The sequence below is a fragment of the Mandrillus leucophaeus genome, unplaced genomic scaffold (assembly GCF_000951045.1).
Source record: "Mandrillus leucophaeus isolate KB7577 unplaced genomic scaffold, Mleu.le_1.0 Scaffold101, whole genome shotgun sequence".
Classification (NCBI taxonomy): Eukaryota; Metazoa; Chordata; class Mammalia; order Primates; family Cercopithecidae; genus Mandrillus; species Mandrillus leucophaeus.
The window spans coordinates 602,148-628,041 of NW_012098210.1; the positions used below are offsets into that span (position 1 = coordinate 602,148).

Genomic DNA, 25,894 nt, shown 5'->3' on the forward strand with positions numbered 1-25,894 from the left:
TGTCACTTAGCTTTCTGTGCCTCAGTGTCCCCACTTAGAATATAGGCTCATGTTGCAGGTTTGTTGTGAGGGTTAAATGAGATAATACATGCAGTATACTGACCTCACAGCCTGCTGCTGGTGTGCACCCTGTCGATGAAAGTCATTGATAAACACTTGAGGCAACACAGAGGATCATGTAAGGATGAAAAAAAAAAAAAAATGACGGCTTTGTGCTCCCTTCCAGGAGTGTTGGGTGAGGAGGAGCTGCAGGTGATTCAGCCTGAGAAGTCCGTGTCAGTCACAGCTGGAGAGGCGGCCACTCTGAACTGCACTGTGACCTCCCTGATCCCTGTGGGGCCCATCCAGTGGTTCAGAGGAGCTGGACCAGGCCGGGAATTAATCTACCATCAGAAGGAAGGCCACTTCCCCCGGGTAACACCTGTTTCAGAGTCCACAAAGAGAAACAACATGGACTTTTCCATCCGCATCAGTAACATCACCCCAGCAGATGCCGGCACCTACTACTGTGTGAAGTTCCGGAAAGGGAGCCCCGACGTGGAGTTGAAGTCTGGAGCAGGCACTGAGCTCTCTGTGCGTGGTGAGTACAGCACGGGCCTCCTTTGTCCCCTGATGTGTGACAATAACTCAATAATAACACCCTCCATTCTTAGAGCAACAATCAGGTGTGGTGGTGGGTGTTCCTTTTCATGAATTAATGTCTCCCCCTTTTACAGATAAGGGAAGTTGAGGCCTGGAGATGTCATGCTATTTGCTCAAGGCTCCACGGCTGGTAAAGGGTGGGAACATCTGCATCCTTCATCTGCCTGGCTCTGTGGCCCTGGCCTCTTCAAATTGGGCCCAGCCCTTTGGTTCCACAGATGAGGGAACTGACAGATAGAGTGACTTGCCCAGGCACAGGGCCAGAGCTCGCCTGCTGCCTCCAGAGAGCACTTCCCCCTCAGTGTGGCCGAGTCTCCTCTATGCGACAGGCACTCCCTGAGAACCTACTGTGTGCCAGGCTCCACCAAGCTTGTGTTCTCATCCCTTCCAATAAGAATCCACCCAGGGCAGGGAGCAGCGGGGGTGTGCTTTCCTTTATTTCATCACCAAACATCAACTGAGAAGATTCCTAAAAGGCACAGATTTACTGTTTAATCTGAATGCCCTGGTGAAGAGGAGAAGCCAGAGGTTTGGGCATTTTCTGTGGGTCTTTTAGAAAAACCCTTGTATCGTTTAGGGACTGATTCATGCAGTCACTAAAGGCTCTGAACAAAGCTGGGTCATCATAGAATGTCCCTCGCCCCAGGGAGGAGGTCTCCCTTCTAGGTGACTTTGGGTTCCTCAGTTAAGGCAGCAAAGGTGTTCATTTTGTATTTACTGCCAGAGCACCAGAATCCTCGTTCTAACTCCGGATCCTGGGACATTAGTGCAGGAAGGACCCTCAGACCATGCAGCCCAAACCCTAGTTACAGGTGGAAACTTGAAGTCAGGAGATGACAGGGGCCTTGCCCACGGTCACAGGACCAGCTGGTGACAGGATCTGGACTAGAGCCCACATTTGATTCCGGGAAGGCTCGTTCCTGCCCAGTGTTAAGACATTGTTTCCACAGAAGAGCCTGGTGCATCACAGGTGCTGACTGAAAGCTCCTTGAACAGAACCGCTAAGCAGGGAGCCAGCACTTCTCCTTTTCATCAGTTTCCTAAAGGTTCAGAATACTCACATTCAGACCGTTAGACCCATTGGTGATTGGAAAACCTCTCCCAAATGTAAGCCTTAGCATTCGATACTGAGATTTCGTATCAGGATGGAGACCTGCTGCATTGTGTAATAGCTACAGAATACTCCAGCTTATGGAAATGTCAGATGTGTTTTACAGTCTTCCATTGATGGATACGTAAGTTGTCCCCAACCTTGAGCTATTGAAACAGTCCTGCAGTGGATGACCTTATACATGTGTGACCTTACTCAGGTGGGAGACGCCCACTGGAAGTGCCATTGCTAGATCAGAGGGGGTGTGTGTTTTAATGTGTGTGGAGATGGCCTAATTTCCCTCCTCGACATTATAACAATCAAGTCTCCCCACAACCCCTGGACATAGGCAGGGAGGGTGGCTTTATCCTGACTGTGCAGATATTACAGGAAGAGACATTGAAGTTCCCAGATGATGCATCCCGTGCCTAGACAGTCACAGCAAGTAAGTGGCCTAGGTGTGACCCACATCTGCTGACTCCTAGTAGAGTGCTCACTCCTCTTTGCGATGCTGTCAGCCTAAATGATGCCCTGGATGAGAAAGGAGGGAGGTAGGAGGAGGCCATGGAGCAGCAACTGGGCCAGATCCTCATCCTGGCACTTTCTCCTTTTATAACAAGTACTATGAAGGAAGAGTCATTTCTTGCCCCTTTTACAGATAGGGACTCTGAGGCTCAGAGAGGAGACCTGTGTGGTGAGCAAGTAGGGGAGCCAAAGTTTGGTCCCCACCAGCCTGACTCACAGCCCCTGTCTCTGTAACACTCAGCTGTGCTTGTCAAAGTGTGGAGAAATGATCCACCCTTCTCATTCCGAACTCTTGCAGTTCTATAGCAATAAGCATAGGCTGAGGCAGGAGGATTGCTTGAACCCAGGAGATGCAGATTACAGTGAGCTGAGATTGTGCCATTGTACTCCAGCCTGGATGACAGAGCAAGATTCTGTCTCAAAAAAAGAAAGAAAAAACAAAACAACAAATCCTATGGGAGTAGGAGGGACTGGCCCCCATCAGAAAGGTCCTGCAGATGTCTCATGATATGGGAACCTGTTCCTGAAGGACAGGTCTCTGCACATCACTGAGCAGCATCCATGGAGCAGAGTTGGGCCTCCTGCAGCCCAGCAGACCACATGCTCATCTACTCATGGTGCTGAGGACTAAGGATAAGGAGATGAGTCATTTCCTGGTGGGTGCTTGGGGCTCACTGGAGTAAGAGTTTATATTCTCCCCTCAGGCTGTCAGGAGCCCACTGACTTCAGTTTATGGCTATAGGGTAACCAGATCTGGGTGCCCTGGCAGGAGGCTTCTCCCTAGAATTGCATGAAGTCAAGGATCTCAAAGGGAAAAAGGGAAGGTGGTGGTCAGTGTCAGGGTTCATGAAGTTCAGGCACTTGCTCAACTGATAGACACCAGAGCTTGGGGAATGCTGGAAATGCCCATTGGGTACTTGGGGGATGAGGAGACAGTGCCTTTGCTTTTCTCAGCCTCGGTTTCCTCATCTGTAGAATCAGACTGGAGTGCAGTGGCGCGATCTCGGCTCACTGTAATCTGCATCTCCTGGGTTCGAGCAATTCTCCTGCCTCAGCCTATGCTTATTGCTATAGAACTGCAAGAGTTCGGAATGAGAAGAGTGGAGCATTTCTCCACACTTTGACACGCATAACTGAGTGTTACAGAGACAGGGGCTGTGAGTCAGGCTGGTGGGGATCAAACCTTGGCTCCCCCACTTGCTCACCACACAGGTATCCTCTCTGAGCCTCAGAGTCCTTATCTGTAAAAGGGTCAAGAAATGGCTCTTCCTTCATAGTACTTGTTATAAAAGGAGAGAGTGCCAGGATGAGGATCTGGCCCTGCTGCCCTTGGTGATAATCAGGGACTCCTTTGGGAGAATGGAAAGGATTTGAGTTCCTGTGTATAAATCACCCAGTGCAGAGTAGACACCCCCAAATCAAGGTGTTATTTTATTTTTTATGGGATGAAGTTTCACTCTTGTTCTCTTGTTGCCCACGCTGGAGTGCAATGGCGCCATCTTGGCTCGCTGCAACCTCCACCTCCTGGGTTCAAGTGATTCTGCTTCAGCCTCCCGAGTAGCACCCACCACCACAACCAGTTGTTTTTTTTTTTTTTTTGTATTTTTAGTAGAGACAGTGTTTCATCATGTTGGCCAGGCTAGTCCTGAACTCCTGAACTCAGGTGATCCACCCACCTTGGCCTCACAAAGTGCTAGGATTACAGGTGTGAGCTACTGCGCCCTGCCATCAAGGTGTTATTTTAAGATGTGTTACCTTGGGCAACCCAGTTCCCCTTGCTGAGCCTCAGTTTCCCCATGTGTAGAATGTTGATAATGGTACCAACCTTTCCAGGATGTTATGAGGATGCAGTGAGCCTGAGGAGATGATAGACCTTAGTAAGCAATGGGGTTTTCCTAAGATCATGTGATCTTGGGCGAATCCTGGCTTCCCTTGAGTCCTCAGCTTCCCTGTCTGTGAAATGGTGATGATGATTGCTGTGAGGATTGGAGAGGTTGTACACAGAGCCTCGAATGGTGGCGGTGTTCAGGTTGTCCCTGAACTCCTGCAGAACTGTGGTTAGGAGAGCGTGGCCAGAGTCCAGCTGCCTGTGCCACATCCCAGCTCTGCCACCTCCTGGCTCTGTGACCTGGGAGAAGGCACTCCACCACCATGGGCCTCAGTGTCCTCACTTGTATGTGATAACACCAGCCTCACAGACCAGGAGTTGGGGCCGAATGAGTTAAATCCTGTAGAGTGCTTAGGGCAGCACTTGGCCTGCAGTCAGTGTTCAACAGATGTGAGCTCTGTAATGCCAAAGCCATGCAACCTCAGATGGGTTAGTGCTCCTCCAGCCCTCAAGTAGAAACGGTGCTTAGGGTGTGCTCAGGTAGCTTCCAATCTTGGCTGCTCTTTAGGATCATCTGGGAAACTTTGAAATCAATCCCAGGCTCTACCGCAGACATGCCTCTTCAATTGGCCTGACATGGGCCTAGGCATCTAAAGTTTTTAATTAATCCAGAAGATTCTAGTACAGAGCCAGAACTAAGAACCCCTGGGATAGACACCCGGAGGTCACAGAGGACAAGTTGGAAAAGACGGTCTTCTGTGGTGCCAGATGGGAGAAGAGCTTTTCAGGCTGTGGATGCTTCTGAACAACATGTACCCGGGACAGCTCTTTGGAGGCCCCAGTGGCCTGGCCAGACCCCCTCTTATAATACGGGCCTACAGGGGCCAAGGTAGGGGCCCCAGACAAAGCCCTGCTCAGATCCAACCTCAGGGCGGGGGAACCTTCTATCTTGAAAATGTTTGTGTCTAAACAACCGCCGGAATCCCAGCAGATCCTTCCAGTTCGGCCCCAGAACCCACCCTGCCTCGACACACCAAGCTGTCACAGAGGAATCTGTTCCCTCCTCCTTTAAAATGCTTCCAGCTTCCGTAAATGGCTCCTCTGGAGGGAGGCGCCTGTGATCTTGTTTGTGTTTTGAAAGCCAATTCGCCAAACTTGTTTCCTGAGGGGCTTGTTTAGAAAAGGGGAGAGAATCCTCACTTGGTGGTTTCTGCTCCTTTTATCATTTGGGTTTGTCATGAGCTGCAGGGAGCAGGGTTTGAGCCTTTTCTTGGTGTTTCCGCTCTGCTTTGTTCTGCTGCCTAAAGGATAAATGTGTAGATTCAGAAGCAGTAATGACCAGACCCCCTGATAACAGGCACAGGGGTCATTTATTAAGCACCTGCTACATACCAGGCTCTGTGCTTGCATTCAACCTCCTTCATCTTACCAGGGTGGGGTTTGTATCCACTTTTGGCCCTGGGCCTCTCTGAGCTTCGTCCTAAAAGGGGCTCACACGAGGATCCCCTCACAGAGATGGAACGAGGATTAACGAGCTGAGGGGCATGGAGGGAGCAGCCAGTGTCCAGCTCCAGAGAAGCCCTGGATAAATGAGAACTGATTGCAGCCCCTCAGCCCTGTGGGGACATCCAGGCTGCTGGCCTCGATGACTTGACTTCTTCAAATGACACCCTCCTTACTGTGCCCTCAAAATGTTTGACGGGTGTTAGGGAGCAAGTTAATATTTACAAATGCGAGTATGTGTGATATGTGCTTCCTGGTGACTGCGCTAGGAGGCACAAGGTAATAATTAGCAATTTGGAGACACGTTTAGGGCCCATCTGCAGGGAGAAACAGCCCACGTTCTGGTTCAGCCATTTGTGTGCTTTCAGGACCCAGGAAGTGCTTCTGCCTGCTTGGGCGCCCTGTGTCTGTGCAATTATTGATAATTAAGAAATTAACCCCTTTGGCTTTCTCCACACTTGATGATCTTTAATATCTATCCAAAGCTGACCCCAAAGAAGACCCCAGATTCAGAAAAGTATTCCTTCCTTCCAAATGTAGCGCTTGGCACAGATTAGCCCCTGCTGGAATATTTGTGGAGAAAATGAAAAATATGAAGTAAATTCATAAATACCTGAAGAGAGAGCTTTGGATATGAATAAAGTCTGGGTTAAAGTTAGATCTGTTTTTGCTTATTTTTGTGAAGCATCTTCTGTTTATCCAAAGCAAAACTGCTTCTGTTGCCTCATTTAATCCTCGCTGCATCCCAGGAAGGAGAAATGCTGCTGTCCCGTTTTACAGACAAGGACCTGGGTGTGCCGGGCTGCCCCTCTCATGGGCTGAGCGGCCTGGTTCCAGCTGTCAGGGTGGTGCCACTTTGCTGCTTACTCCCTGTACTGACCTCTATAAATGCTCTCTCTGGGGTTGGCACTGTTTCCGGGGGGGGGCAGGGTAGAAAGAGTTAATACCAAGGATGAGATGGATCGTTAATTTTGATCCTGTGCCCAAATTGGTGGAAATCACCCTGTGTGGAGTGGAGAAGTTTGAACTCAGGCCTGGACTTCCCTCTGGGCCCTGCCCCTACACTGTCTGACCTCACCTCTCCCAGCCTTTGCATCCTGCTCTGTAAAATGAGAATGAGGACACCACCCTCATTAATCCTTCCACATTATTGGAAGGATAAAAAATAATGTCTCAGAAGGTTCTTAACGTGTCACACGCTTATCGTTAGTGATTGTCATCTCAGTCATGTCTCCTGTTTATCGATGCTCCTTTTGTAGCCAAACCCTCTGCCCCTGTGGTATCGGGCCCCGCAGTGAGGGCCACAGCTGAGCACACAGTGAGCTTCACCTGCGAGTCCCACGGCTTCTCTCCCAGAGACATCACCCTGAAATGGTTCAAAAATGGGAACGAGCTCTCAGACTTCCAGACCAGCGTGGACCCCGCAGGAAAGAGCGTGTCCTACAGCATCCGCAGCACAGCCAGGGTGGTGCTGACCCGCAGAGACGTTCACTCTCAAGTCATCTGCGAGGTGGCCCACGTCACCTTGCAGGGGGACCCTCTTCGTGGGACTGCCAACTTGTCTGAGGCCATCCGAGGTAGAAGACCCTTACCCAGCCCAAGCCCACACCTGGCTGCCAAGCCCGTTCCCCACCACCCTCCACCCATCCAACTCTACTTTCGCTCCAGGGCTTGAAATGCCTAGAACCTAAATTCCTAACTGCCCACCTCCCATGCCCCTAGATGTGCCGGTCACTTACTAACATTTTAATGGCAGTGGCTAGGTGACCACCCACCGGGTGGCAAGGACTGCGCTCGCAGTTTCATTTATTTCACCAATAGCAACTACAGTTAATGAGCACCTACTATGAGCTAAGCCTCTATGTGCTTGGTGGTTTTCTTTATTTTGCTACAGTTGTAACATTCCAACTGCATGCCAGGGGTGGTGCTTATAGATTTCACCCATTCTTAGCCTAGTAGGAGCTACCAGTCCTTGAGCACCTACTGTGTGCTGGGCATTGTACTTAGTAATTTCATTCATATGCAAAGAGCACCCTCAATGTCTGAGCACGTGCTGCCTGCCTAGCACTGTCCTGGTGACACCCTCACCGTGGTGGTGGGAGCTACGTTATGGAGCCCTCCCTGTGATCTGTCTGTGCCACAAGGTCACAGCTTCTGCCCTGTGCTGTTTCAGTTCCACCCTTCTTGGAGGTTACTCAACAGTCCATGAGGGCAGACAACCAGGTGAATGTCACCTGCCAGGTGACGAAGTTCTACCCCCAGAGACTACTGCTGACCTGGTTGGAGAACGGAAACGTGTCCCGGACAGAAATGGCCTCAGCCCTTCCAGAGAACAAGGATGGCACCTATAACTGGACGAGCTGGTTCCTGGTGAATGTGTCTGCCCATAGGGATGATGTGAAGCTCACCTGCCAGGTGGAGCATGACGGGCAGCCAGCGGTGAACAAAAGCTTTTCCGTGAAGGTCTCAGCCCACCCGAAGGAGCAGGGCTCAAATACCGCCGCTGGTGAGGCCTCTATTTCAGCTGACCCAGCTCTTTTAAACTTTTAGTTTTGTGGGTTTTTTAAATGTTAAAAGTAGTAATTCCTGCTTATTATAGAATAATCTAGAAGTCTATAAATATAAAGTAGAATTTTAATGTCAGCTCCATTTCCCCAAATCCCACACTCCAAGAGTCACCACTGGTAAGGGTGTGATGCACATCTTGATAGATCTTTTGACATAGATTTATATCACAGGAGGAAAGAGGGAGAGAGGGGGCCCATCTGTTCATGGCGTCCTGCATCTTGCCTTCTTCACCTGATAGTTGTCACGCTCCCCATTCCTCACTGGCCCAGCCCCTCTTCCCTACTCTTTCTAGCCTCTGCCTCATCTGCCTGGCTGCAACTGGGAGCCTGCCCCACTGGAAGCCGGGGTGGAGTCATTCAGGGTGTTTGCAGCTTGTCTCACGTACAGTCAGTGCTTCAGTGAACATCCTTGTACATGTTCCATCCCACATGTGATTATTTCTGTGTGATTGCCCAAGGAACACTTTAGGCCAAAGGGCATACTCATGTAAGGAGGAGATAATGCTGTCACTCCCCTGAGAGAGTGTGAGGGTGTCAAGGTATCATTTTCTCAGCCCCTGCAACATGGTGTTGGTGTACATCTCTTCTGTTTGCAAATGGTGGCACCTGGTTGGCATTTCAATGCAGCCATGGAATATTTCATCACCTGTTATCAATGTGGCTGATGCCCTGTACACAGTAGAACCCTTGCATGGATTAGTAATAGAAGCCATTTATGTCCTTCATGCACCCTTCAGGGAAGCTCTAAAAGAGAGCCTTGGGGCTGTGTCAAAGTGACCGTTTGGTTTCACCAGTGCCAGGTTTTCATAGGACGTGTAGGACATCGGCTAGTGCCAGGTTTTCATAGGACATGTAGGGCATCGGCCAATGCCGGGTTTTCGTAGGACATGTAGGGCATCAGCCAATGCTGGGTTTTCATGGGACTTGTAGGGCATTGGCCAGTGCCAGGTTTTCCTAGGATGTATAGGGCATCGGGAGACAAGATGTGTGGCTTTCCATGCCAGCTGTGTCGCAGACTTGCTGTGTGACCTTGGACAAGTCAGTGCCTCTTTGGGCCTCCACTTGCTCGTAGCTGTGCTGAAGGGGATGAGCTTCATGACCTCTCAGCTCTGAGTCTCAGGTGGTAGGGGCCGTAATTATCTTGCTCAGCATTGTAGCTTCAGGGCCTGGCCACAGTAGGCACTCAATAAATGCTTTTTGAGTGAAACAGGATGAAAGAGTTAATTGGTTAGCTGGTTGGTTGGTTGGTTGGTTGGTTGGTTGGTTGGTTGGTTATATAATCCTTACTTAGCCAATGAGGTAGAGATGACCGTTGGCCCCAATAACAGAAGCAGCAGCCAGGGTTTGGAGGGCGGTTTAACTGACTTGCCCAGGGTCACACAGCTACTTAGTGGCATTGATTTGAAAGCACTTTTCTGTGGCTTAGAGCCCTGCTCCTGATGAACCACTGTGTTCTAGTCTACGACCCCCTTACCTTTGCCCTGGGCAGCCAAGCCTCCATTGTCATTTCAGGAGTCCTGCTTCAGAGCCCCTGTGCTAACTCCTGAGCCCAGTGTGACAGCCCAGGTGCTGGGCACAGATCAGTGGTGAGCCCCTGAGTTGTGCAGACCCTGGTAGCCACACTGCCCCTTCTTCCAGCTGTTGATTCAGTTTCCAGTGGATCTGGGGTACCCTCGTGACCGCTCTGTGGTTCACTCCAGATGAGAAGGAACGTTTCTGTTCCTCAGGAGTGAGATTTCTGCCTGTATCCTGCAGCAGGGGTTCCTCTGTAGCTGTCAGCAGCAAATATATTCCCCCCTGGCACCTCAGCATGGTTTTTGTACTGTTCATGGATGAGCCTCGTGGGCAAGTGTGTACGGACCCGTGAGTGTGCCCATGTGACTCGAGACATCTGAGAAGGCCCAGCCAGATGTTCTCAGCTAATGATGCCTGCTTAGTGGTGAAATGCTGTGGTGGGTTTGGTTTTCTCTGTTTTTAATCTGCATACGTGAAGCCTCTATTCCATGTGGTCCCTAGAGAATACTGGAACTAATGAACGGAACATCTATATTGTGGTGGGCGTGGTGTGCACCTTGCTGGTGGCCCTACTGATGGCAGCCCTCTACCTCGTCCGAATCAGACAGAAGAAAGGTGGGTGCATTCCCCTCTTCCTCCCTAAAGGTTTGTCCCTGGACTGTCCTCAGAGGGAGACGCCATTAGGTGTTTTGGGTTAAGGACATCATCTTCTGCCAGTAGCAAGAAGTCCAGAGGTAGTGGTGCTGAGGCTGGGGCAGTGGCCTCACCACGTTAGAGTCTGGGTGAGTCACTCCGTGGCTTCTTCCTCATGGTTACAAGATGCTCATCACTGCCCCAGGCCCCATGTCCTCAAGAGGCCACTACTGAGCAAGGGAGCTGCCAACCTGGGAAGAGGGGAGGCAGGGACTCTTCTTACCTGTCTCAGGGAGGACATTGTCTTTCCCAGGAGCCTCCCGGCAGACTTCTGCTTTCCTGGTACAAATCTAGGTTACATGACCAGCCCCTGGACAGGAGGCCAGAGAGAATGGAGATAATAGCGCCACCATTTGATTGGGAGGACTTAACAAGTGATTGCATGGAAACTGTTAGGGAAGTAACCTGGCACACAAGTGCTCAATAAATGTTAGCCCTGAGTATTACCCATATTGTATGTGAGCCCGGAACTATGAGCCACCTCCCTAGAAAGCCCCCTCACAGGGCAAGGTGCATAGTCTTTGACTGCACAGCAGGAGGGCACAGGGTCAAACCCAGGGCACAGCTTCCCCTTGTTCGTGTGCATGTGTTATGTGTGTCTTGTGTCTGTGTGTGTGTGTGTTGGTTGTTGGGAGGGTTGGTTGTTGCTGTGGCAGGGCCTCTGACTTGGAAGTCAGACAAACCAGGGTTCCAGACCCTGGTTATATCCGCTAAGCAATTTGGCCGCTAGAAGCCTCAGTTTCCCCATCTGTAAAATGGGTTTAGCCATGCCTGTCTTGGAGAAGTTACAAGATCCAAATAAGCCCATGTGAAATAACAGGTCTGACACATTCTAGAATCGCCATAAATACATGTTCTTTTTCCCACTCTTGTAGATGACAATTTTAAGCTGGTATTTCTGCAACCTTTTTTTATTACGAGATAGAAATACATTTCACATCTCAACCCAACACATACACACACCCTTTGTATATAAAATTAAAACTGATACTTTCTTTTTTGTCATATTCTTTTTTCTGTTTAAAATGCTGGTTGTGACCCACCACCTCCAAAGGGACAAGTGCTGTCCCGAGCTGCCTTTCTGTGGCCTGGCACAGCTGAGCTTGGATGGGCACAGTGTACACTAATCACGCATCCCTTCGGTAGCTCTTTCACCTCTACCTCCCAGGCTTCCCTCCCTCCTGGACTGGCTCTGAGATACTGGCCAAGCCTCATGCTCCTGTCTGGGAGGGTTGGAGTCAGGCCCTGCTTCTCCAGAATCTGCAAGATGTCCCACCAAGACGCCTACCCAATGGGTTCCCTAAAGTTCCTGGAGAGCCCCACACAGGGAGGAGGACTCCTTGGGTGGGGAAGCAGGTCCCTTCCCCACCAAAGGTGACAACCCATCCCATGGGATGAAGCATTCGTAGCGGCCGATAGTGAAATCCTGGCCATCCTTTCTGAGTCTCAGCCCCAGGCAGCTTGCCAGGCTCCTGACACGTGTGAGCTCATTACTGTGGGCTTAGGTGTTGCAGAGGAGGAATGGAGTTTGCAGAGCTGCAGCTCTGGTAAAGGGCACCCAGCCCAAGTGGCGGGTCTGTGTGCAGAGCCTAGCTCTCAAACACAGGCTCCAGTGACAGGGACGGCTAGTATCCCCCGGCGATTCCAATGTGCCAGGAACTGCTCACAGGGTTTTCCCTGTAGTAACAGTCAGTCTTCACCACAGACCTCATGGGTGACATTACTAACCCCACTTTACAGATGAGGAGACTGAGGCGTGGGAAAGTTATAAAACTTGTTCAGGGCCTCACAGCCAGGAGGTGGTGGGGCCAGAATTTAAACCCAAGGACCACGTCTAGGACCACCCTGCACACTACCTCCCTCCATCATAACTAGACCCCCCTTCTCCCTCATTAGGCCCTGGAGGGGTCTGCCCAGCCTCTCAATGCCGACAGTGAAATGTCCTGATTTCAACTCAACCACTACCCAGCTGTGTGACCCTGAGGAGTCACCTAGTCTCTGGTGTAAAAGGGGGGTGACTGGTGTCCTGTCACTGGATTCCCAGAGATGACTTGTGTCCAGCACTTTGCAACCTGTCAGCCTCTACTCAGACGTTCGGTGCTGAGCAGAGCTTCCAACTGAGGTACTCCTCACCTGAAGATCCAGGACCTGCCCAGGCACCAAGCGTTAACCCGGCAGCAAGAATTCTTGCACTGTGGCAGCCTCCAGCCTATTAAAGTGCGGTGCAGAGTGCATTTGGGTGTGCATGTTGCTTTTAATTACAATTTTACAGCAAAATGGGAGTCAAATGGCTGCTGAACCCTGGAGGCTTCTCTGTGGGTTACCCCATATCACAGGTTTAAAACCTCTAAACCAGATGGACATTTTCTTTCCTTCCAAGATCCTTTTTTTGGAAAGTGGTGGCATGTAAATAAATGGATGCTCAGCCCAACCCTGCAAGTTATAGAAGCTCAGAGAGAGGAAGTGACCCACCCAGGGTCACACAGTGAGTGAATGGGTAGCAGACCCGGGGTTCACACTTGATCCCCGATTTGCAGCCCTGCTAGAATCTGTTTTCAAGCCACGAAGAGCACTGAATGGGACTAGGCTTACTGGAGGGTCTCCACTGAGGTTTGTGGTTGAACGGAGGTGAGACCCAGACAGAGGTAGGGCAGTTGTCCCCTCCCAGGCTGAAGACTGCTTTTGGACCCCTGGCAGCTTCCGCAAGTGGAAAAGCAGGACCATCTAGCTTACTCCCTCACAGGCTTCCTTGGTGGAAGAGGATGCCCACTGGGTGGGCACGGGGGTCTCCTGTGGTTCCAAGGATGTGATTACAGTATTTCCTCTCCATGTCCCTGGAGGCAAACCTTTCTCCAGAAAATAGTTACATAAGAAAAGTGTGCTTCTAGTTAAACAACAGGCTTTTGTTTCTTTTGTCTTTCAGCCCAGGGCTCCACTTCCTCTACAAGGTAAGTGCATCATTGGTCCAGATCCTCTTGAAGTTATTATTTGGTTGTTTCACAGCCCCCCAGACTATGAAGCATAATCCACGTCCACTGACCTCACCGATGTGTTGGTCAACATGTCTCTTTCTCTCCTCTGTAATCTCCTTGCACTGGGTCATGCTGTTTTTAATTATTGTCCCAAATGAGGGGTTTTATTTTGGTGCACAGAGGCGCTGATTTCTTGCCTGCTCTCCCCAGACAACGAGACCCTTGTCTAATTCCACGTGGACTGGGGCAGAGACCTCCCGGGCTTTCTGTCCTCACAGACATCCTGCACGCGCCACCGGATGCATCCTCCCACATCCAAGTTGTATACTTTACTCTTTCCTTTGTTTAGTAAATATTTATTGAGTACCTTGGCGTGCTGTGGCCCTGGAATGCTGGGATGAGTTGGATAGAATCTGTGCCCTCTGCAAGCTCACAGCCTGGTCAGAGGCTCAGGCAGTGACGTTACGTCACCGATGGCACTTTAGTTTGTTGATTCACATTTTTAGTGACTTGAGTCCCTACTGTGTGCCAGCCCTGCTTAGGACCAGCTGGTGATACAGCAGTAAACAAGAATCAGCCCAGGCTTTCATGGGGCTCAGACGCCGGCGAGAGAAACAGGCATAAACGCAGAAATAAAGTGATTCATGGTGTCATATCAGGTGGCGACAACTCCTACCCTGCAAGGGGATGGAGGTGAATGGTGGGGGGCTGTCTTAGGCAGTGGAAGGGACTGCCTCTGAAAAGGGGATGCAAGCAGGTGCCTGAAACTAGTGAGCTACGATGGAGAGGAGCATGCTGGGCCAGAGAGGAGGCCTGTGTGCTAGGCCAGAGGGAAGGAGAGGAAGAAGATGAGGTCAGGAAGATGCAGGTCCTCGGCATCTTGTTGTCCTTCGCAGATGCCCCTGTAGCAAGAGCTATTATGAACCATTTTGTGAAAAGCCTTTATCAGCTTTTTGGAAGGCCTCTGATCTTCATCCCCAGCAGAGCAGAGGCAGCACACCGTAATCTGCCATGTGAACCTATCTGCATAGAACCATGTAGACATCCGTGCTAAGGGTGATAAATAAAACTATAAATAGCTTTGTGTTGGTTCAGACCAGGTTTTGCCAGCAACTGCATAGTGCCAGTCTTTCGATTGTTTAGAGCTTTCTGGGTTCCAGAATTACACAATAGGAAATGATGATCTGGAGTGGGGCCTGTGGGTGTTAGAAGGACTCGGGATTTTATCCCCAGTGGGATGAAGAACCACAGGATGGACATGATCTGACTTTTGTTTTAAAAGTGTCACCTGGCTACATGTGGAGCCCATGCTACAGGAGGTGAGGGTGTGTAGGTGACCGTAGCGGTCCCAGTCCAGGCAGGAAAAGATGGTGACCTGGACCAAAGTGGTGGGATAGCCTGAGAAATGCTCAGATTCTAGATATATTTTGAAGGTAGACCCAAGAGGACTTGCTGATAGATTGACTGTAGGGTTAAGGACCACCTCAAGGTTGGGGGCAATAGAGTGCTGTATCCTGAGTTGGGGGGTGCAGGTGATGGGTGGAGTGATGGGGCAAATACCAGGCAAAGCAGTTGCATATAGCAGGAGCAGCTCTTCTGCCAGAGAAGGCTCTGGGACGCATCGGGTGCCCCGCTCCTGCCCAGCATTGTGAGTCCAAGGTACTCTTGGGATAAAGCCTTGCTTCTTGCTCTGATCTCCACAGGGGCCCTCCTGGTCTGAGCCCTGCCCAACCTTCTGGCCTTCTCCTCCCCCGAACAAGCAGAGCCACCTCTCCAGCAAAACTAGGCTCTTCACTGCCTTCTGGGCACGTGTGTTTTCCTATTGTCGTGCTTGTGCCTGTCACACTCCCACACCTAGGACACTCTTCCAAGGGCAAGACTCGTTTCTATCATTTGCCCAAAAAACCTTCAGTGGCTCTCCCTGACCCTCCAGATAAAGTCCAGATGCCTCCCTGAGGCTTCTGGGCCCCTTGTGGTCCAGTTGCCTTGAACAGTTTCACTTCCTTCTACCCCCTGTCCTCACATTTCACGGCTCAACCACACTGTGCTCCTCCCCTCCCCCAGAGGCTGGGCCCTCACTCTCCTCCTCCCCCTTGCACACTGCCCTGTCTGCTGAGGTGTGCTCCCTGCCCCTGCTCATGCACTACCCAGGGTCCCCCAGCTCCAGGGGTGGCAGGCACAGTGGGCTCTGTGAATGGCACCCCCTGGAGTTATGCAATATGGTAGCTAGAGTGGGACCCCTCCTGTCACCTGGTCACCTCCTGCTCCTCCTGAGGTCAGCAAGGGCATGACATCCTCCAGAGTTGGGGGGCTTCCTGTGAACCTTCCTGGTGCCCCAGCATGGACACCTGGTGTGTTCAAGGTGTCTCTGCACCTGTCCCATTTCATAACCCACTCCTTGAAGCCAGGGCCCATGTCCCTAAGGTTCACTGCAAATAGCTGCTAAACTTGGCACCATGCCTGGAATGGGATAGGTGCTTAGTAAAGGTTTATTGAATGAACAAATGAACAGATGAATGAATGAATGAGTGAATGAATGAATGAGTGAATGAATGAATGAGTGAATGAATGAATGAATGGATGAATGAGTGAGTGGATGAATGAATGAGTGAATGAATGCCATCCTAAACCACTGTAGCACTTCCCACTCTGCCTTCTCTGAATCCCTAAAATACTGCTTCCTAGTGACTACACAGCCCCATCTAGAAGGATCTCTCTTTTTTGTTTTTGTTGTTACTATTATTTTATTTATTTATTTATTTATTTTGAGACAGAGTTTTGCTCTTGTTGCCCAGGCTGGAGTGCAATGGTACAATCTCGGCTCACTGCAACCTCTGCTTCCTGGGTTCAGATGATTCTCCTGCCTCAGCCTCCTGAGTAGCTGGGATTATAGGCATGCACCACCACACCCAGCTAATTTTGTATTTTTAATAGAGACAGGATTTCTGCTTGTTGGTCAGACTGGTCTTGAACTCCTGACCTCAGGTGATCCACCCACCTCGGCCTTCCAAAGTGCTGGAATTACAGGCGTGAGCCCCTGCGCCCCGCCCTGTTGTCATTATTTTTTACTTGTCTTACCTCCCTGATTAGACAATGAGTTTCTGGAAGAATAGGACATTGTCAATAATAATGGCATCATTAGCAGCTACCATTTATTGAGTACTTATTGTGCTCCTGGCACTGTCTATGCCTTTATGTATATTAGCCCAATTGTGACTTTAATTCTTGCAGAAACCCTATGATTTATCACTATCCCAATTTTATAGAACAGTGGTTTTCAAACTTGAGTGTGTTACAGAATCCCCAAAGACTTGTTAAAACACAGCTTACTGGGCCCCACCCTCAAAGTCCCTGATGGAGAATCTCTATTTCCACAAGTTCTCAGGTGGTGCTGATGCTGTTCTTCCCAAGCCACACTTTGAGAACTGCTGTTCTATCAGGTTCTTATTGTTCCCTATCCTATGGTTGAGGAAACTGAGGCCCAGAGAAGTCATGACATTCCCAAGGTCCTGCGGCTAGGAAGCACCAGAATGATGACTTCAGCCTTGACATCTCTTGCACGAAAGCTGGTGCCTTCATGACTGTTCCCATGCTTCCTGCTGTCTATTTCTTCTTCCCCAGAGAAACCAACCGTTTTCTGCCTGTTTTTTATTTTTCCAGCGTGAGCCTACCAAGGGAGCCATGAGATCACTTGCTCCCTTTCATCTCTCTAAACCAAAGCAATAGCTAGTGAGTGCTAATGGTGGTTTCCCATGCCTCAGCCGGCTTCGGCTTTGGCTTGCTGGGATCAGACACTTTCCAGAGGACGTTGGTGTGAGTAACAGCCGAGCACCTCAGGGAGGCTGCAAGCCGGGAGGCTGCCACTTTGAGCTCAAAGGGTTCTTCAGGTTGCAGGGCTGGTGGAGGGATTGGCTCTCTCTAACTCCCTGGGTTAGGAATGTACAGACAGAACATTGTCTGTAATCTTCCCCAGCTCAGACGAGAGAAAAACGTGTCTCTCTGCTCCCTTAATTGGGCACTAGGGTTCATTCAATCAGCCATTTATTCACTTGTCAGACATTCACTGCATTTATTCTTGGAATATTTAGGGCTTCCCTGAGTCTTTCATTTATTCATCTGGACTGAGCCTAACTCAGTGCCAGGCCTTGAGCTGGGAGTTGCAAAGGGGAGGAGAAAAGGCCCACCCCTGGTCTCATGGCACTTAAGAGCCAGTGAGAAAGATTTCATTCATTCATTCACTCACTCATTCATTCATTCATTCAACAAATACATATGGACTGCTAATGATGTGCCAGCCCAGTTCTTAGTGCTGGGGCTTCAGAAGTGAATGAGACTGGCCCGGTTCTTGGTGCTGGGGCTTCAGCAGTGAATGAGACTGGCCCAGTTCCTCCCTGTGTGAAACTGATGGTCCGCTGAGGAGACAGGTTACCAGACAAGCTGGAAAGTTAATAAAGGATGTGGTACAGCTGCTGACTAAATACAATGAAGCCAGGTAAGGGATAGAGCAGATCAAGGAGGTAAGGTCTTGGGTGAGCAGGGAGGGCTTATCTGCAAGGTGACATTTAGAAGGATGAGGAGACTCCAGCCATGGGAATATCTGGGACAAGACTACACCAATCAGAGGGAACAGCCAGTGCCAAGACCCTGAGACAGGAGCAGTCAGATGCATGCACAGAGCGCAGAGGAGGACAGAGGAGCTGGAGCGGAACAGAGACAGGAGAGGGATGGAGCCTAGAGCAGTCAGCCGGGCTGAGCCTTGGAGCTGGTGTCACTTGACCACCTTGGAGTGGTTATAGAGGGCTTGAGCATTGTGAGCAGAAAAGTAGCATGACATCACTTATGCATTTGAGATAGGGAGAATGGAGGGCAGGGAAGCAGGAATAGAGGTGGGGAGATCAAGGAGGAGGTTCTTCGGGAATCAGGGGAGTTAGGATGGTGGAGAGGATGGGGTGGCTGGCTTTGATGGATAATTTGGAGGTGAAGCCGACCAGCCCTAGGTTGGATTAGACGAGAACTGTAAAGGAAGAAAAGAATCAGGGCTGACTCCTACTTCTCCAGCCTGAGCACAAGATGAGCAATGGTAGAGCTATTCACTGAAATAGGAAAATCCAGGGGAGAGACAAATATGGGGAAATGGGTAATTGGTTGTAGTCTGAAATTGCTTTGAAAGAGAAGAACACAGTGTTTTGAGAATGGAGTTTGGGGGTTCAGTTAAGATTTCTCCAAGACAAGACTGTTTAAAATAGCATCTGAAGGAAGAAAAGGATTGAAGCAGATGAAGAGGCAGCAGCCCAAAGCATGCAAAGGCCCTGGGGCAGCCTGACTGGCATTCATTCCAAGTCACTGTTTTTGAGCACATGTGGTGAGGAAGCATGGCAGGCAGGCAGACAGCAATAGAAACCAGATATGCAGATAGACAGGAGATCTGAGATTGTCACGGAGGGGCAGCCCAGCCAGCCCAGCACCGTCGGCAGAGCCATCACAAGGTGACACCATAGTTGAATCTTGAAGGAGACACGAAAGTTAGCCAAGAAGAAAAATGATCAAGGGGGTCCTTCATGCTGCTATTGAATCATGAAGTACATAACATCAAATGTACCCCCCCCTGAAATATTTGGTGGGTAGATGAGTGGGTACATGAGGACAGGGCAGTGAATTAGCCTGGAGGCAGCACGCCAGGCCACGTGGGACACGGAGCAGGGCGATGAGTTGGATTTGAACCAGCCAGCCAGTGGGGAGCTCCAGGAAGGCTGGAGGCCAGTAGGGTGGGGACAGATCTGTGTGATCTTCCCCAGCGGACGTGGCCCTGCTCCTGGAGGGTTCTTTCTGTGGCCACGTGGGGCTTGTCATGTCTCAGAACTGCTTTCGGAGCCAAGCACTCATGCCAAATCCATTAATAACCCTGCTGCCAAGCCCCACTGCTCATTTCTGACATTATCCATGCTAACATCCCCGGGGTTGCCGGCTTGAGAATTTACACAACTTCTGCCAAGCCAGTGGCTCTGGTATGCTCATCACCTTGACCGTGACCCTCCAGTGAGTCAAGCCGTGGCCTCCAATTACAGAAGCAAGTGCATGAACAACTTCTTTGATTAACTTGGACATCTTGGTCTTTTTCTTTTCTTTCTTTAATGATGATACATAGATGTTTATAATACAGAACATTTGGAGAATATGGGAAACTAAAAAGGAGAAAAAAAATACCATGCAAAGACCACTGCAGTTTGCATTTTGCTATGTTTCCTTCCAGTGTTATCCACACATTTTTCATAATTGAGATAATCCCACAGAGAATTTTCCTTTTTCACTTATCATTTTAATGTAAGCATTTGTAACTTAAAAAAAAACCTCCTCATAAACCTTTTAAATCTTTATCTGTGGATTTATCCTAATTTCCCTAACCAGTCCCAATTGGCAGAACCCTAAGATATAAACCTCCCCCATCCCGCCCTTGACAAATGCCTTTGTGTTGAAAGCGTTTTCTATATTTTGAATTCCCCCAAAAAAAGTGCAATTATGAGTCAAAAGGATGAGGACATCTTCCAAGCTCTTGATTTTGCCAGCTGCTTCCCAAAAGGATTGTACTGGTTTGCCTCTCCCACCAGCGACGTATGCAAGCTCCAGTTCATTTCACCATAGCTTCCCCAACACCAAGTATTATAATTTTTAAACATCCTTGCCAATAGAGTAGGTTAAAAAAAAAAGATAGTGCATTGTTTACAATTCCTTTTTAATGAGATTGACCCCTTTGTCCAAACATTTGATGTGCAGTTGTGTTTCTATTATGAGTCCTTCATCCATGTCCTCAACCCATATAGAAAGTGGAGCCTAAATGTTATTCTTATCAATTTGCATGAGCACTTTAGATAGTGAGGGTATTTTTATCTGTGTGTCTCTTTCCTTTTTAGGTTGCATGAGCCTGAGAAGAATGCCAGAGAAATAACCCAGGTACAATCCTTGGTGAGATGCCCTTCCTGGGAAACTCCATGGCGTGGTTGCTTCACATCAACCGGAATTGCAGATCTGGTTCTAAATTAAGACTCCCTGTGGGGTGCAGGGTGGAGGATCTTACATTCCTAGCTTTCCCCATGTCCTGTGCATATTCCTTCTCTCTGCTGCAGCCAACAGTGGCTGTTGCAGCCTCCTAACTCAGTGCTACCCATTGCACAACTCCCCAGGGGCACCATTCACAATCCGTCCTATACAATGGTGCCCTGGAGTCAGGCTGCAGCTCCCTTAGTGTGGATTGTGCCTTCCCACCTCTGTGCATTTGCCCAGACCCATCCCTCTACCAGGAACGCCACTCCCAGCTCACTGCCCACTCCTCCTCACAGCCAGGCTTTTCTATGCTGTAACTGCACAGCCAGCCTGCCAGGGCCTCTCCCACCTTTGCTGATGGAAAGACCCCATGTCATTAATTACCTCACACAAGGGCACACTTGCTCAAGCTGGAGGTTTCTGGTCAACATTGCTGAGATGATTTTGCAGGCAACGTGGTTTCTGAGAAACCTAGCCCTGCTTATCACCGGCTGACGCTGTCAGACCTTGAAGGCAGAGGGCTCCTCAGCATCTTGTAACAAGACAGGTCCTGCTCTGAACCCGGAACGAGAGTGCGCCAGCTGTCCTTGACATTTCCAAGGCAGTTGTCATCTTTTTAGATGTAATCTGTTGTCGGGCTGGTGAAAGGCACAGCATTTGTAGACCAAAATGCCTTGGCCCTGCCCTTGTGACCGATGGGGTACCCCGGCAGCCCCGGACATGAGCTCAGGTAGTAATTAGGAAAAACAAAACCATTTCCAGTCATGAGAGAGGGAGACCTTCTCCCCTGTCATTCTACTTCTGGACTTCCTCCTGGAATCTTCTGGGGGAAAAAAATGATGGTGGAAAAACGGGTCATGGACACCTACACGAAATTCACATCAGCAGAGACTTACCGGGCACCCACTATGTGCCACGCACTGGACAGCCAGACAGTCACGGCCCAACTGGCAGAGTGCCTGCGATTCCAGTGCCAGGTGCTAGCCCTGGCCAGGGAGGGAGTTGCATGCTATCAATGTGGATTTCCCAGACAGAAGTAAATGAGAGCACACAGGGCTCAGGACAGGAGCTGTGTGCTAAGAGCACAGCCGCAGAGTCCAACACACTTTGGTTCTTTGCCAGCTGGACAACTTTGTCCACTTTATTTAACCTCCCTTGGTCTCAGTGTCTTCAGCTGTAAAGTGGAATAGATAATCCTTCCCAAGTAGGTTGTGGTAAGAGTGGATGGGTGATCTGTGTGGTTGTGTGCTGCTTGTAAGCCCTGAGAACTGAAATGGGCCATTACCGTGCACCAGCTAGGAGGTGTGCCGGTTGGTGGTAGCTTTATTCTGTTCTATCACGCAGGGGCCGGTCACAGAGGAAGCAAAGTTTATCATTCATGATGGGCGATTTTGAGGTGGCAGTGGCAGGTTGATAGGATTAGCACATGGGAGGTATCCAGATTTGCTAAGTGGTTAATGATTGCGAACATTTATTGAAGACAGATGCTCAATATGTACCAGGCTCTTTTCTAAACGCTTTACCTGGATAATCTCATTTCATTCTCACAGCAACCCTGGCAGTAGACACTATTATCATCCCCCCTTTACAGATGGAGAAACTGAGACCCAGAGAGGTTAAGTGAGTTGCTCAAAATCCCTGAGCTAGAACCAGGATTCAAACCCAGACTTTGTGACTCCAGAATGTTTCCCGCTTTGCTAACTGGCGATCTCATTCTTATACTGCCCCTGTTCTCTGTCTCCCTGTCTCCAGCTTTGCCCTGAGTGAAGCTGAAATTATTGCCATCTTATTTATTCAGTATGAATCAGACTTCTTCTGTGCCAGCCTTGGTTTCTGAATCATAACAAATGCCCAGTGAATATTTGTAGAATAAATGCGTACATTAATGAATGTCCCCACACACATCACCATCAGCACCTACTCAGGCCCCCAAACAGACACGGTCCTGGGTGGTGGGTCCTGTGATGGAAAACAAACATGGGCTGAGGAAGCACAAAGAAGGAACCTGGACCCTGCCAGGAGAGGGGAGGGCCAGGAAGGGTCTTAGGATGAGCCGTGCTTCATCTGAAATTTACAGGGTGGATTGGGATTTGTTACAAGGAGAAGCAGGACAGACACCCTTGGCAGAGGGAGGAACATGAGAAATGGGCGAAGACTACAGGTGGTTCAGGCTTGGAGGAGGCAGGAGCGGGAGGAGGTGACACTGAGGCGGGGCTGTGAGGGGACCACACTGTGTGGGTCAGAAAGACCCTTCAGGCAGGGTGAGGAGGAGGGTGGATGGGAAGGGGCAAGGCTGGAGGCAAGTAACGTTGGCAAGAGATGAGGGGAACAGGACTTATGGCTGAGCCAGTGTGGGCCGAGAGGACACAGAAGCATCCAGACTTGGTATTTAGTTTGAGTGAGTGGGCCAGGGCCTCTAGAATGACCTTCTCATGACTTTCTCTTTGGGTATTTTAAATCCAGGACACAAATGATATCACATATGCAGACCTGAACCTGCCCAAGGGGAAGAAGCCCGCTCCCCGGGCCGCGGAGCCCAACAACCACACAGAGTATGCCAGCATTCAGACCAGCCCGCAGCCCGCATCGGAGGACACCCTCACCTACGCTGACCTGGACATGGTCCACCTCAACCGAACCCCCAAGCAGCCGGCCCCCAAGCCCGAGCCATCCTTCTCAGAGTATGCCAGCGTCCAGGTCCCGAGGAAGTGAATGGGACCGTGGTTTGCTCTAGCACCCATCTCCACGTGCTTTCTTGTCCCACAGGGAGCCGCCGTGATGAGCACAGCCAACCCAGTTCCCAGAGGGCTGGGGCGGTGCAGGCTCTGGGACCCAGGGGCCAGGGTGGCTCTTCTCTCCCCACCCCTCCTTGGCTCTCCAGCACTTCCTGGGCAGCCACGGCCCCCTCCCCCCACATTGCCACACACCTGGAGGCTGATGGTGCCAAACCAGCCAGGGAACCGACCTGGGAAGTGGCCAGAACTGCCTGGGGTCCAAGAACTCTTGTGCCTCCGTCCATCACCACGTGGGTCTCGAAGACCCTTAACTGCCTCCCCGATGCTCCGAAGCCTGAGCTTCCAGGGTGGCCCCCTGACCACCACCACCACCACCACCACCACCCCCACCCAACTGGGGCTTAAGGGGGGAAGATTTCCCCTTTAGATCAAACTGCCCCTTCCATGGAAAAGCTGGAAAAAAATCTCTGGAACCCATATCCAGACTTGGTGAGGTTGCTGCCAACAGTCCTGGCCTCCCCCATCCCTAGGCTAAAGAGCCATGAGTCCTGGAGGAGGGGAGGACCCCTCCCAAAGGACTGGAGACAAAACCCTCCGCTTCCTTGGGTCTCTCCAAGACTCCCTGGGGCCCAACTGCGTTGCTCCACCCAGACCCATCTCTCCCTTCTAGACCTGAGCTTGCCCCTCCAGCTAGCACTAAGCAACATCTCGCTGTGGACGCCTGTAAATTACTGAGAAATGTGAAACGTGCAATCTTGAAACTGAGGTGTTAGAAAACTTGATCTGTGGTGTTTTGTTTTGTTTTTTTCTTAAAACAACAGCAACGTGATCTTGGCTCTCTGTCATGTGTTGAAGTCCATGGTTGGGTCTTGTGAAGTCTGAGGTTTAACAGTTTGTTGTCCTGGAGGGATTTTCTTACAGCAAAGACTGAGTTCCTCCAAGTCCCAGAACCCCAAGAACGGGCAAGAAGGATCAGGTCAGCTGCTCCCTGGAGACACTTAGCCTTCTGACTGGGACTGACTTGGCCAAGTTCTCAGCCGAGCCACGCGGCTGGTACTGCAGCCTTCTGTGACCCCGCCGTGGTAAGTCCAGCCTGCTGAGGGCTGCCTCTTGACAGTGCAGTCTTGTCGAGACCTAACGCCTCAGTCTGCTTATCCGTAAAGTGGGGATAGTGAAGATGACACCCCTCCCCACCACCTCTCATAAGCACTTTAGGAACACATAGTAAAGGGTAGGGAGAGTGGCCCTGGCCGTCTGTCCTACCCCTTTAGTGTCCACCCCCATCCCGGCTTTCCGAGCTGATCCTTGAAGAAGAAAGAAATCTTCCATTTCTGTGCTCAAACCCTACTGGGATCAAACTGGAATAAATTGAAGACAGCCAGGGGGGTGGTACAGCTGTGAAGCTCGGGCTGATTCCCACTCTGTCCCAGAAGGTTGGCCAGAGGGGTGACCCAGTATTCAGTCTTCACTGTAACTCTTAAGAGTTGAGACGCTAATGTTCATGACTCCTGGCCTTGGGATGCCCAAGGGATTTCTGGCTCAGGCTGTAAAAGTGAGAAGCTGAGCCATCCTGCCCATTCCTGAAGGTCCTACAGGTGGAACTGCAGGAGCTCAGCACAGACCCAGCTCTCTGGGGCCTGGTCACTTGGTGATTTCAATGATGGCATCCAGGAATTAGCTGAGCCAATAGACCATGTGGACAGCTTTGGCCAGAGCTCCCGTGTGGCATCTGGGAGCCACAGTGGCCCAGCCACCTGGCTCGGGCTAGTTCCAAATTCCAAAAGATTGGCTTGTAAACCTTCGTCTCCCTCTCTTCTACCAGAGATAGCACATACGTGTGCACATGCATGCACACACACACATTCAGTATTTTAAAAGAATGTTTTCTTGGTGCCATTTTCATTTTATTTTATTTTAATTCTTGGAGGGGGAAATAAGGGAATAAGGCCAAGGAAGATGTATAGCTTTAGCTTTAGCCTGGCAACCTGGAGATTCCACATACCTTGTGTATTGAACCCCAGGAAAAGGAAGAGGTCGAACCGACCCTGCGGAAGGAGCATGGTTTCAGGAGTTTATTTTAAGACTGCTGGGAAGGAAACAGGCCCCATTTTGTATATAGTTGCAACTTAAACTTTTTGGCTTGCAAAATATTTTTGTAATAAAGATTTCTGGGTAATAATGAGTCCTTCCGGTGTTCAGTATTCTTGTCTTTGTGAGCGTGTCCCGGGGCCGCGTCAGGGGCTGCCCGCCCTCCTGCCAAGGCCTGGAAGAGGATTGAATGGACCCCAGGGTTTGGAAACAACCTACAGCATTTGAGCTTCTCACTTAGGTTTTAGAGACATACGATTTTGGTTTCCCCTGGCTCAGAAGGAGCCAGTGTAAGGTTGAGATAAAATTCCATACAGACAACTGAGTTTGGATCTCGGCTCTGCTGCTTTGTAGCTGTGGGAATTCAAACAGCACCTCTTTGAGACTTGGGCCCCACGTCTGCACAGTGGGGCAGGAAGAGTCCCTGCCAGGGTGACTGTGCGGATTCAAGGAGGTTGGGAGCACTGAGCCCATGCTTGGCACTGGGCAGGCCATCACTGAGGCTTGTGTCTTTCCTTCCTGCCCTGACCCTGCATAGCTGAGTCTCGTGGCCTCTTACACTGATGGGATCTTGGACACCTGGCTCCCCCTCCTGGGGCCTCACTTTCCTTCCCCACCAAATGCAGAAATCTAATGCTTGTCTTGTAATATCCTTGCCAGATGACTGATGTCAAGTGCTGGTTTATAGTGGGTGCTCA

The 25,894-nt window shown here is 50.3% G+C and overlaps 1 protein-coding gene across 1 annotated transcript; it reads left to right on the forward strand.

Moving 5' to 3' along the window:
- Window positions 1-201: 201 nt before the first annotated feature.
- Window positions 202-23,937, forward strand: SIRPA (signal-regulatory protein alpha). The gene is made up of 7 exons (XM_011975439.1): window positions 202-580; window positions 6,848-7,165; window positions 7,762-8,094; window positions 10,172-10,285; window positions 13,287-13,311; window positions 20,244-20,295; window positions 22,837-23,937. Exons 1-7 carry the CDS (start codon window positions 202-204, stop codon window positions 23,083-23,085), a joined length of 1,470 nt encoding a protein of 489 aa, XP_011830829.1. The 3' UTR covers window positions 23,086-23,937.
- Window positions 23,938-25,894: the final 1,957 nt, after the last annotated feature.